The 13138-nt window shown below is 36.7% G+C and overlaps 1 protein-coding gene across 50 annotated transcripts in view; it reads right to left on the bottom strand.

Annotated features, from left to right (window-relative positions):
* HDAC9 (histone deacetylase 9) overlaps positions 1-13138 on the bottom strand; it is a 709012-nt gene that overhangs the window by 143865 nt on the left and 552009 nt on the right. For all 50 annotated transcript variants that reach the window (XM_031666006.1, XM_031666005.1, XM_031666015.1 and 47 more), the window contains 3 exons: positions 5590-5712; positions 2366-2579; positions 1684-1901 (listed from right to left, as the gene is read on the bottom strand). In XM_031666006.1, coding sequence (XP_031521866.1) covers positions 1684-1901; positions 2366-2579; positions 5590-5712 — 555 coding nt within the window. The remainder of the gene's footprint in view (positions 1-1683; positions 1902-2365; positions 2580-5589; positions 5713-13138) is intronic.

Here is a 13138-nt window from a genome sequence, read left to right as displayed (position 1 = left end):
TCCATGTGTTTCTAGGAAATAGAACTAAGCATGGCAGAAAAGCCCATCTACTATCTAATACTGGTTTTATAAACAAACCTAATTCCAGATCGAAACACTATAAGGCAAAAAATAAGATCCCGAATCTTCCCTCCCACATACATTTCTTGCCCTAAACAGTGGACAATTTTTCAAGAATACCTAATGATTTTAAGTTGTGCTGAAAGGCCACAAAACAAATAAACAAACCTAACTCTACCATAATATAGAAAACATAAGCAGAGTCACATACAAGTCAATGAGTATTATGCCATTAGTCAGAGAAGGAAATTGACTCTCTCCTGATGATACTGATTTGATATAAAATAATTTGATATGAAATAATTTGCTAAATTTAGAGAAGTGCTATAGCAATAAAGTAGGCATTATCTAATGACACATAAAGGATCTGCAATGTATCGTAAAAGGTTAGAGAGAGAGTTGCCCCTGCCAGCCACCCCATCTCTAGCACCCCAATCCCACACATACTTTTGCTACTTTGAGAGTAGCAAAGGGCTAGGCTGGAAAAATTTCTGTTCAGAAGCATGGTATCCAATCCATGCTTCCTTCATGGCTCTGCCCTTGTTACCATGGAGGCCAAAAGAAGAGAAAAACTCCAGCAACACTTGCTATAAAACCAGCACGTGATGAAGATCCCTCTTCCCTACTGCCATTATAAAGATGATTAGGCGTCTGCCCATGAGAGTTTATTTTGTTTTGTTTTGTTTGTTTCTTATATCATGGTACAACAAAGTTATTACTAAGCCAGGTTTTAGCTATCCATTTATCAGTAAACAAACTATCAGTTTGCAATATAATGCCTCTCATGCCTCTGTAACATACTTGTAGATGATACAGCACAAAGGCAAGGGAATAGAATCTTAATACTCAGGACCTTAATATTTTCCAGGAATTTTCCAGGAATGAGAAGATGGTGCTTTTTTAAGCCTACCACAGCAAAGAGTAGTGGAAAAACTGTCCAGACCAGGTTCTTTAATATCATTTTGCTTACAAATTCATAGAAAATCCTTTACTGGCCTGTCTGATATTATGCTGCAATCACCATTTCTTTGTAGTTGCCTCAGCAGGAGAGCTCCTAAGGATGTGGTATGGTACAGACATCCGCTGTCCATTTTAGCAACGTTAAGACTTCCAGGAAGAAATGATCACAAGTTTCTGAGAAACTACTCCAAACGCTTATTGGAATGAAGTGGGGCATATGTAAAATAAATGTAACATAGATGCATACAAGTTGCTGAGAAGTGCCTTACTGGCTAACCTTGGCCTATCTGCCATCACCTGTACAAACTTTTTGACATGTCAATGCACCACATTCAAGTCTGCCTCAAATCTTTTCTGCAACACTAAAAAATGAGGCTCCACATATATAGGCCTATATGGGGTTGTGTACCAAAATAGATACCTGATCATAAAAGATCTTGCAAATGTATCATCTCAATTTTGTACAAATGTCTCATGAACATAATGGTGGTTAAAACACTGATATTGTGATGCTGTCCTTGAGCCAAGAAAGCAGGCTTAGGATGATCACATCCTTTTTGCTGTGACTCCCATCAACATTCCTCTTATATACCCATATCAGTGAAGAGATCCCCAATTTCCAAACCAGCGGTTAGAACATTTTGACTTGGCTTGGAGGCTTACTTTGTTCATGTGGATTTGCTGCTGGTATTGTTTCTGCTTCTCCAAGAATTGCTGGTGTTGCTGTTGAATGACCAGCTGAGCCAACGTGCTCTGAGGCAAAGGTGCAGACTGGGTTCGGTTCAGGGGTCTGTGACGTGGCAATTTGTGGGTACCTCTAATGCCAGGTGAAATTCTCTCTTTTGTTGCCAAGGGAGACTGAGGATGTAAGGGAACGCCACCTGAAAAAAAAAAATACATGTATATGTGTGTGCACACACACACATACACACACACGCACAATTTTAAGAAAAGATAAGAAGCCAAAGAAAACAGATATATGGTATAAACTATAAGAAAATTAGTGAATTAGTCATGCTACCAGGCAAACAACAGAAGGTGTGGTCAAAAGGTCAGGTGTGGGAAGAGAGAAATGTCAGGGCATTGGACAGGTACGCATCTGACCATACAACTCACCAGTCTAGTCTGGTATGAATAAAGGTTAAATGAGGTGAGTCCTCCTACCCCAGTTGGATCTGAAGGAATAAATAGAGGTGATAGCCTTTCCCACAGTACCAGGTATCAGGGAGACTTTTGTATAGCACTGTGGATCTCTATCAGGGTCTTAAGTAAAAGAGACATTATCCTGGATCACTAATAAAATAAAATCCTAAAATGATCCGCAAAAGGTGCCATAATGAATTACCAGCTACAAGAAGCTTTTGCTGTCGCATTTGTTCTTTCAATAATAGATGCTGCAGGAGAGCCTGGTGGCTGCTGTTGGGCGGCTTTCCCTCTAAAGTAACATGAGGGTGGCTGGAAGACGCAGGGATGCTGCCCCCATACTGCCCAGGCAGAGGAACACCTTGCCTAAGCGTCTGCGTCTCACACTTCTGCTTTTCTTTGAGTGAATTCGAAGCCTGTGTTGAGAAATAACAAAGATGTTAATCCTCTTTCATCCATGTGGGTCACTGGGTCTCTATATCATTAGACAAGTTTCCTATGCCGTAACTTCCCAAAACAAAAGCCCCATCTTACCCAATGGCTGAGCAGGGAAAATGGACCTTTTCAACTAAACTCAATAAAGAAGAAATAAAAATAGGGTTGGAGCACTGAAGACGATTTAATATTGTTATTGTATTGAACATAAAAAGTTTTTTTAATTAAAATCAGAAGTGATGCTACGTACACAATTTTAGGTGGAAAGAATAAATTCAAGAGATCTATTGTACATGATGACTACAGTTAATAACAATATATTGTACACGTGAACATTTCTGAGAGAATACATTTTCAGTGTTCTCACCATAAAAAATAAGTATGTGAGACAATGCATATGTTAATTAGCTTAAGTCACTCTACAATGTATACATATATCAAATTATGTTGTAAACCACAAATTATGTACCTTTTATGTGTCAATAAAAAAAAAACAAAAAAATGCTTATTTCCGGCTTAATAAGTGGAAAGTACATTTCTAAAATATTTTATACACTGTTTAAGTTAAAGGCATACTGGAAAGGTAAAATTTATTCAAAGACTATATCATGGGGATTAAGAAGCTGGAGATAAGATGGACTGTAATTTTGGAGTTGCAAGCAAAAGGAACAATTTACCCTTTCTCTACATGGCTTCTAAGAATTTCACAGAGCTGTAAGTGTCCAATGTTTAATTTTTAAAATTAAATTCTTAAAATAACCCAATGAAAGGAGGTAAAAATATGCAGAAATTTGATTTAAACAGTTTATATTAATTCATAACAGATCCCCAAATCTCTAAATATTGAAAATGACATTCCAGATATTTTGTATAATAAACTACAAGTGAAATAAGATATCAAATAAAAATGCTATTAAGAACTTGAAATGTATGATAACACAGTAATAAGGCAATAATAATTATATCATCAATAGCAATAATGAATTATCCTATTCAAATGATTTAATGAATGGTGGTCATTTTGCTATTACAAAAGCAGGACTCTAATACCTCAAAATTATGTGGCATGTTTCTTTTCAAAACTCAAGTTTCATCTTTCAAAATTGCTGTGCACCAGGGAGGCGAAGCAATTTTCAGCGATGGAGAAATTGAAGGACAAAGAGGTAAGTGGTTTGTCTGAGTCACACAGCAAGTCAATGCAATGTTTAATCTAGAAGTGATTCCTTGTCCTGGCCTCTTTTCCTTAAAATTTCCCAGTATTCAGTGGAGAAATGGAATACTAGAGATCCCCTTGGCAAAGCAATGCTAAACTTGAAAAATTAATTGTGATGGCCTCATCCACACCAAAATGGAAGCAAAGAAAAATGAAACTTTAATCCAAACCACATTGGTTTATTCATCCAATGGTACCAAATCGTATTACCTTTGAAAGATTAAATGGTCTGGCTTTAGTACTTGGTCCTTTGGGAAAAAATTTTCCTTGACCACATTAAAAGTGGTACATGTGTGAGTTATTGAGAGGAGTGGCTTAGAACATACAAAAATAAGTAAAAATAAAATGCCTATTCATGTGTCATAAGAAGTTTTTGGGTTTGTATTTACTTATCGTTAGAAAAGATAGGAAATAGAAACAGAAGGAAAAATAATTTGTAATTAGTGATAACTGTAAAATATTATCTGTGAATATTTATTTTTAGTTTCATTCCTAATTCCTTTTTTGTTTTTCATTTCATTTACAAATGTTTCATGTGGAATTTTAAGAGCATAGCTGAATTCAGTATTTTCAATGCTTTCTTTTATAATCCCCAGATATAGGACGACATCCAAATTTTGTTTTTTCCTCATTGGTATAAGAAGAACACAGTACCACATAAAATGACATTATAGTCTATTGACAATACCAGAGATAATAAGATATCTCTCAGACTGATTTTAAAATACGTATTGAAACTATGTATTGAACATACACGTGAACTTGACACATTCTACTCAGTGGAAGACTTGAAGGTAAGGATTGGCCAAATTGGTGATGAGAGTTGGAATAAATTTTTCTCTAAACCTAACGTATCATATGACCCCTGTATGCATACAATTTAATTAACATTTCAGAGATGAATTATTCTGGATAAGGCCCACACATTTTTTACAACTAAAACTGATACGGTTTTAGGGAATATGCATAGAATAATTATTGCCATCTTCTGCTAGTATGACAATAACATTTCAAGTTTAGCACTGCTTTGGCAAAGAGATCTCTAGTATTCCATTTTCTCTACTGAGTACTAGGAAATTTTAAGGCAGAGGCCAGGACAAGGAATGACTTCTAGGCCTCCATGTAACACTATGATACAGTGACTGCTTTCTTCCCGAAAGAACCTATTTCAGTTGTCAGGACTTTTAAACTAATTGATTCACTTTGAATCTTCTGGGAATAGTTTAATATTTTTCTTAGAGGTTTTCCAGATACATATTCGTCAGTACTAGAGAGTCAGTAACTTAAATTCCCAAAATAAAGTCATTCACAAAATAAATTCTATAAACATATGCTACTGTGCTTTCGAAGCTGTACCTCTCAGCACTGCCCTGGCTTGTGTTCCAGGTCTGCCACTTACTGGCTCTGTGCTCTTGTGCTTTGAAACTCTCCAAGTCTCAGCTTCTCCTTCTGTAAAAACGTGGGCTGTAATCTCTGTTTTACAGAATGGCTGTGTGGAGCTATTAAAATAATATATCTGGAAAGTGCTTTTTTAAAAGCTATAAACCATTATACAAATGTTAGTTATTATGTTTACATATGATTATGTGAAACCAGGATAATTCTGATTTGAAATTAGACTGAATGTCTTTGAACAACACAGCAAATAGCAAACAGTGAAGGAGATGCTGGCTCTGTCAAGTTTTTCTAAAGTCTAAATATATAAAACATGAAAGAGAGTTCCCCCATGAAGAGATACTGCTTGGGTTGATTTAGGCTGATGCTGTGCAATGACTTACATTGAGCTGGGATGGCACTGCGGGAAGCCCCAAGGTAATGTTGGGCAAAGAAGGAGAGGTATAAAGACTTAGCAGGTTCATGGAATCTTCGTGAATTAGAATGCGTTGCTGTGAAACCATTTGCTGTTAAAAAAAAGAGGAGAGTCTCAAAATACCACAGTATCACAAATTTTACTGTAAAATGTTCTCATTTCAGAAAATGGGCCTTACCATAATTAAGAAAAGATTTTAAGTATTTATTTCATGACTTCTGTATCCAAAAGTTATAATGTAAAATTTAAATAAAAAATTTCTTCCTAAGACATAGTTATCAAATCTGAATAAAAGGCATCTATGTTCATTTTTTGCAAATTCATTTATAAAATTCTGGCTATACAAAATACGGTCAGCATGTTTGTCATCTGCTGATAAAGTACAATGATAAAATTGCATAATTCTGATTAGTATGTCTACTTCTTTTGTATTACTCAGTGAAAAAAAGTGTGTATATAATGCCAACACAGTCATTATCTTCATCTGATTCTTCATTTAATGTCATTTTATTGATGGGAAAACTGATCCAAGAAAAATCTTAGATGAAATATCACCATATAGGTCTTCCATAGTAATCACATCTTTTTTACTATAAACATTTATTAATAGACAATTCTGTGTGGTGTATTTTTAGATCATTCATATTCAGAAACTAAAGTAAATGTTAAAATGTTACGAGTCCTATGCCACAATAGCCTTCATTTACACTGAAATACCCTGAATGTTTTGGCATCACTGTGCTTTTTACAACAAATACCTTTTTTAATCCATTACTAAGAGTCATGTTTTCCCACATGTGGCCTAATATGGTTGCTTGAATTACATTTTCTGTTTAACTCTTGCTTCCCTCCCAGAAGTTTTATACAATAAGAGTTACAAAGGTCTTATTAGACCAAGGAACTCTGGCCTGATATGGTCCCCAAGGGAACAACATCCCTGAAAAAGAATACTCCATGTAACAGTATGACACAGTGACTGCTTTCTTCCCAAACAAAAAGCATATGGGACTCCAATAATAGACCACCTCCAAGAGGGATATTGCACACACGGGCTTTGACTAAAGTAAATATAATAACTTGTCAAGCATGTTTGGGGGAGCTGTAGATTTTCCCCTGGACAAACCTGGGATATCAATTAACTGGGGAAAATATCATGTGCTAATACAATGCAACCTCAGAATGTCACTGAAGAGTGATGCACCACCAAAACACAGGATGTTATTCCAAAACATCATCTCAATCATACGTTTGTTTGGAGATGAGTCCTAGTCTTAACATAATAAGAGCACAGGGTTAAATGTGGAGTTTTCTCATTGCAACTTGGAACTCAAAGCTAGTTCAGATTTTGTTACTTCTCAAAGGAACATGTCAGATATTTGTGCATGAAAATCAAGAGGTATGTTGATAGCAGTAACATTACATTGACTTTATATGCAGCCCTTTAAAAAATTAGATGTCTAAGTGACATAGCATAAAGATTATTGGGAAAGATTTTAAAATTACAATGTGTGAGACTGCAATTTTATTTTATGAGCTATCAGACAGAGTTGCATACTTACTATAAACAAAAAGGCAAGCTACTCTTTTACTCATATAAATAATAAGCTTTTCATGAAAATTTTAAGTCTAGAATACGTACCTGAACAAGAACAAAAGGAACATATAAGGAAGCAAAAATATTTTAACTAGCTTATTGGCAGTAAATAGTGATTTAAAATAAAAGGGCATGTTATTCACTTATCTGTATTCATTGGAGAGAAAATAAGTGTGGAAAAATATGCATTTTAAATAGTGCATAATATTCATTCAAGGTTGTATTTGCTTCTCACAGCACTGAGATACGGACTAGGGGATTTGACATGGACTGGGAGAATGGCACAAAAAATACCATGGACCTCACAAAAGAGGTTTTTCTTTGTTTCCCAAAGAGAATTTCTGTGATATCCTCCCACCTCATCACAGGAACCAGAATTAAACTCAAATGAGAAATAGATATCTTCTCAGACGTAATAATGGCAGCAACACACTGGCTCCTCACACTGGCTTTGACTAAAGTGAAGAGATGTGGGGACAGTCTTACCCTGGGATTGCAGATCTTTGTAGTTTCCTATAAAACTTGAGTGGCTCCATTTCCTCTGGCAGTGTACTGATATTCCGCACCTACCATGGTGCCCTGGGCCAGAAATTTTGTAGGTTAACCTGTTCTTCACAGGCACTCTCAAGCTACCATTATGCTCATGCTGTCAATGAGGAAACTGAGTCATTTCCCCAATTCTGCTTCCATGTGGGACCAGCAACAAAACCTTTAAACTGACCAAGGCTATGAGATTTGTTGACAGCTGCTGCTACAGGGAGTACGACTCTGCAGCCACTGCCGGAAGACAGGGGAACCAGAGAAAAGTAGGGAGAATGCTGGTAGCTTTGGAGGAGAAGAGGAGCAAACTCAGGCTCTGAAGCTCATGGCAGGAATAAAAGAGTGCAACTGGGAGTCCGGGGACTTGGGCACAAGAAGAAAGCTCCAGTGACTTTATAAATGTCAGGATGTTCAAGTCATGGAGACAATTCTTGATGAAGTAAGGACGATTCTGTGTCCCCCACATCTGTTAGGTATAGTTGGTTCTTCCCAAAGACTCTTAACCAGTATGTTGTCTCATAGAAACTTTAGGGACCCAGACATTGCTTAGCTTATCTCCTTGGATTACAGATAAGGAAACAGGCACAGCATCTATGTAGACTTTCAAGGTCTAGAATTACTTCAGAGAATTGAAAAACCATTTCCCTCTAATTATTTTCTGTAAATACAGCTTTCCTCAACTATGCTTTTTGATCGGAGCAGTCTATCTGTTCCACGTTTATCTCTTAATAAGACCTGGAGCCATAGTCTACACTGCTAACTGAGTACAGACACACTTGAAAGTCACACTAACAGATTGGGAGGGGTACCATTCACCTGACACAATGAAAGATCCTGTCCAGCATTCTTGCAAGGCAGGAAGACCATCCCACCTTAGCATTGCGGTGAGCTCACAAGTGTTTTCAGGCAAAGCCAGGATTTTTCCAAGAAGCAGTTTTGAATCTGGCCCAGCCCTTAAATCAGTGCTTTGCTATGACGCCAATACTTGCCATTTAGAACATGGGAATGACGGTTTTAATCTGAAAATTTTTCAGAACCAAAATTTTTTATTGTGGTTAGATAAAATGAAAATAGTAAATGTATGAATGGCTATTGTTTAACCTTCACAAAACAATTAATGAGTAACTTCTCTGTGTTAGATTAATGGTGCTGGGTGCTAGGCGTACAAGATGTCCTATAAAACACCAATTCATGTGGTAGTTAGCTGCACAGAAAAGTAAAGAACTAACTCTTTGACTTGTGATAATTACTGTAATTAGAGGAAGGAGCATTATGTTAGGACATGAGATGTGAAATGGGCCAAATGCTGGGGTAGGGGTGGCCTACTCACATTTTACTAAGGCTTTTCAAAATCTTATTTAATTTCTCTCCTGTTATGTCAATAGGAGGGGCATCTCATAGATAATATTTGTAGTTCAAATGAATACAAAACACATAGACTGAAACATTATGTCTCTCAATAGAACTATTTATGTGGAATTGAAATTAAGCCACTGACTTAAATTAAAAGACTCAGAATCTCTTCCAAAAGGGACACTGGCTAAAATTAGAAAAATGGACAATGTCAAATGTTACAGGGATTTAGAAAGGTAAAAACTCTCATGTATTCCTGGTGGGACAGTAGTCTGGTATAGCAATTCTGTTGAACTATAAACCAAAATAATTATACTGTATACCATATGACCCAGTGATGGCTCTGCTGGGAATTCTAACTTCGAGAAATTCTCTCATTAAGTTGTAGGATGATAGGACATGGTATATATTGAAGGGCACCAGGACATCTACCTCGGGAATCAGTATGTGGCAGCACCCACCATGGATTTTTATGGTGATTGAAAGCACACCATTAGATTTCTGCATCCATAAAGACACGGTGTCTGGATCTAAAAACACATGCTTAGTGATAAAAGCAAGAAAATGGAATGATACAGATAACATTGTGCCATTTATATCCCATGAAAACCCATGGATGCAAAGTAAAAAATATATATAGTGTAAAAATTTGTATAAACAAGAACACAGGAGAGAATGATGCCTACGGGAGCAAGGAAAATGAAAGTGGGGAAAGGAGATGGAGAGAAAGAACCAAGGAAGGAGGGAGGGAAGCAGGGAAAAAAGGAGGAAGGGAAAGAGAGGAAGATAAACAAATACTTTTCTTAATCTTAAGAAGACAAAAAAGTCAATGATAGCCCTTGACAGAATGCTAGTTATACTAGTTATGTAAATAATTACTTACTTTTCCTTTTTTTTTTTTTTTTTTTGACAGGATCTTGCTCTGTTGCTCAGGCTGGAGTGCAGTGGTGTGATCAAGGCCCACTCTAACTTCAAACTCTTAGGCTCAAACTCCCAGCTAATGTTTGTTAGGTTTGTGGGTTTTTTTTTCTTTCTTTTTTTTTTTTTTTCCTGTAGAGACAGGGTCTTTCTATGTTACCCAGGCTGGTCTTTAAACTCCAGGCCTCAATTTATCCTCCTACCTCAGCCTCCCAAAGTGCTGAGATTATAGGTGTGAGCCCCCATGCCTGGCCAATAATCACTCACATTTTAAAAAGCTCAGAAAATGTGGATATAGAATTTTCAGTTTACTGTATGTTCCAAATTATGTACAATATGCATGAGAATCAGAAAAAGAAAAAATATATATATACACACAGAATTTTGGTGAGGAGCAGCCTGGACTTGTGAAACGAAGTCTGGTCTAAGTCTCTTATACTTGAGCTCTCCCTGGGCAGCACCCATGGCTTGTAACCCTGGGCAGCACCCAGCTTCCCCGGACTTCAGAACCTTCAGCCTGAGACTGAAGCACCTCTGCCCAGCTCTATCAGGTAACATGTGAGTCTATTGGAATGGCATACAGGAAGACATGCTTATGAGTGTCAACCAGCTTTGGCTTTACAAGGTCCCAAGTCCCTGAATCCAGGCTATCTAAAAAGAATATAGCCACGTTTTAAAAAAGAAAAGCCTCTTAATCATTTAATATTTGCCTATGGTTTTCATGGGATTTTTAGAGATTGTGTTTATTTTCTACTATTCTTTCAGATAGCTCATAGAAAATTAAAATCTCCATGTAGTTAAAAAAATTGTTCAAGCAGTAGAATCTCTCAAGTTTCCATTTTACTGGACACCCAAGAAGGTGTTACTATAAAATGGTGAGACATATTGTGAGACCAAAAAACAAAAAAAAAAAAAAAAAGAAAAATTATTTGACAGAGTTTGCTTAGCATTTGAAAGGCACTGATGTTTTGTTAAAGATCTTGCTTTAAAATATTGACTCATGTTATTCCTAGTAAATGATTATTTTGTCATAGCAACCTCCTTTCCCTGAGTTGGGGGTGGGGGGAATGTGTTTTATTTGCTGCTATCTAAAACCACAGCTCTACACCCACTCAGAAGGGAGCATAACATTTACAGCAAATGTCACAACAACTATTATGAAACAACAGGCAGATGAGTCATGTGAGATTGGGGCAAAACAAGTGACATTACAGATGATTTTAGAACACTTAACCTTATTATTAGAATCCTTTTTTAAAAGCATTTGTATCTGCTGGAAAGTTTATTTTAAAAAATAGCATAGCAGAGACAGCCACTAATGTTCAACTAGAAATAAACCAGCAGCTTGGCTACCGTTAAAATAGCTATCAAATAAATCTACTGAATCTAAAGTAATAGTGTTGATATCCATGGAAACATATTTGAACCCACAGGCCCACAGTATTAACAATAAAGTAACTAGATAGGTAAAGACATCTTTGACTGGAGTTGGAAATAGAAACCCTTGAGGTTTCAGCTCCCCAACCAAGTTTACAAATGAGTAAAGCAAGTAGCTCCAACAATCTGAGTTCTGGGACTGAGCATATGTAGGAAATAGAAGAAATGGAACAGAAGTGGTCAGAGCAGATGGAGACTCACTCTCACATGAGAGCTGCTGGCTCGAAGACAAACATGCTAATGAGTTTTCCCTACCAGGAGTCAGCGTTGATAATAACAACAAAAAGTGAACTTGTTCCGAACTTCATAATTTACCACCTGCCTTCCAAACACTGATTCCTTAGAACAAAGCTGCTAGTGTAGGTATTACGGTACTCCCTTCTCCTAGATCAGGAATCTGAGGGTTAGGGGAAGTCGCTTGACCATTGACGATAAGGTAGCTGGTTTTGGAGCCAGGTACAGGCCGAGTCTTCTGAATGGAACACCTATACATTCCACTACAATGTGCTATTCTCTGAACCTCAATTTATGAGTAAATTCTCCTCCTACTTCTGTCTACCCTTTATCTAAATTAGGCAGGACATGTGAATTACAAGATAGAAAATTTTGTTTTCATCTAGGGCTCAAGATCTTTAGATACAGCCGGACTTTCCTACTTCTGAAGCAGCACAATGGGATAGAATCCCATTCATTTACATGGGCTCTGAAACAATTAGGTGACATGCTTTTCTACTTACAGGCCATGAAATAAAGACTTCATTCAAATATACACTATTTTAATAGGAAAACTCACCAGTGTTCCTTAAGCCAAAATAGAATAAACCTATTTTGTAAACGGTAAAGTATGCAACCATTTTTTTAGAGTGCAATATATTATGCAAATAATTCATGTCCCCAAAATATTTGTTGCTATGAAGTCCCGTACTACTATTAATCTTAGGAGACATCTGTAAAAATCATCCTAAATTCTAAATGATGGTTACTCAAGTATGGCTGAGAAATTTTTTTTCTCTTTTCTCCAGTTTGGGTGGAAACATTTAGTGCTAAAAAGCTACGATATTAACTTGCTGACAGTCTCAGTCTAAATTCCGCTGTCTCCTCACCTATTGAGAATGAATTACACTACAGATCTCTGTAAATGCAATACAGCAGAAAACCACATGTTAGCCATCAGGGTTGCATTTTTTGTTCTGGGCCACAGAGAGGCTACTCATCAGTGCATAAAGGTCTGCCCACCTGGCCTTTTGGATCATAGTTCAGGCACACAATTAATTCATTATGAGGTAAGTCACTGCTTGCTTTTGAACTCGTCTTTCCAGATTTGGAGGTGAATGTCCTGTCACTGACCTGAAGAAATACCTCTACCCTTTTAAACTCCATTAAATCACATTTCCTTCTGTTTTGTTTTGTTTTTCTTTTTTTAATGGTGGGGCTGAAAGGAAAGGTTTGCAGTGAGAGAATATGTTCAACAATTAGCTGAAAACCTAGGGTACCTAAACAGATGATTTGTGGCAAGTTATGGCTTTAGAAATATAAAACAAATTAAAACAGTATAAGCAAAATCTTGTATTTACATTCTTCACCAACGTATACTTCTTGGTTGTTCCAATATGTTGTACTAAATACTATATGGACATATATATTATTTACAATGAAGGAATATATGTATCTTGTT

The sequence above is a fragment of the Papio anubis genome, chromosome 4 (assembly GCF_008728515.1).
Source record: "Papio anubis isolate 15944 chromosome 4, Panubis1.0, whole genome shotgun sequence".
NCBI classification, from domain to species: Eukaryota; Metazoa; Chordata; class Mammalia; order Primates; family Cercopithecidae; genus Papio; species Papio anubis.
The sequence above is the reverse complement of the archived record's forward strand: the minus strand, read 5'-3'. Positions and strand labels throughout refer to the sequence as shown.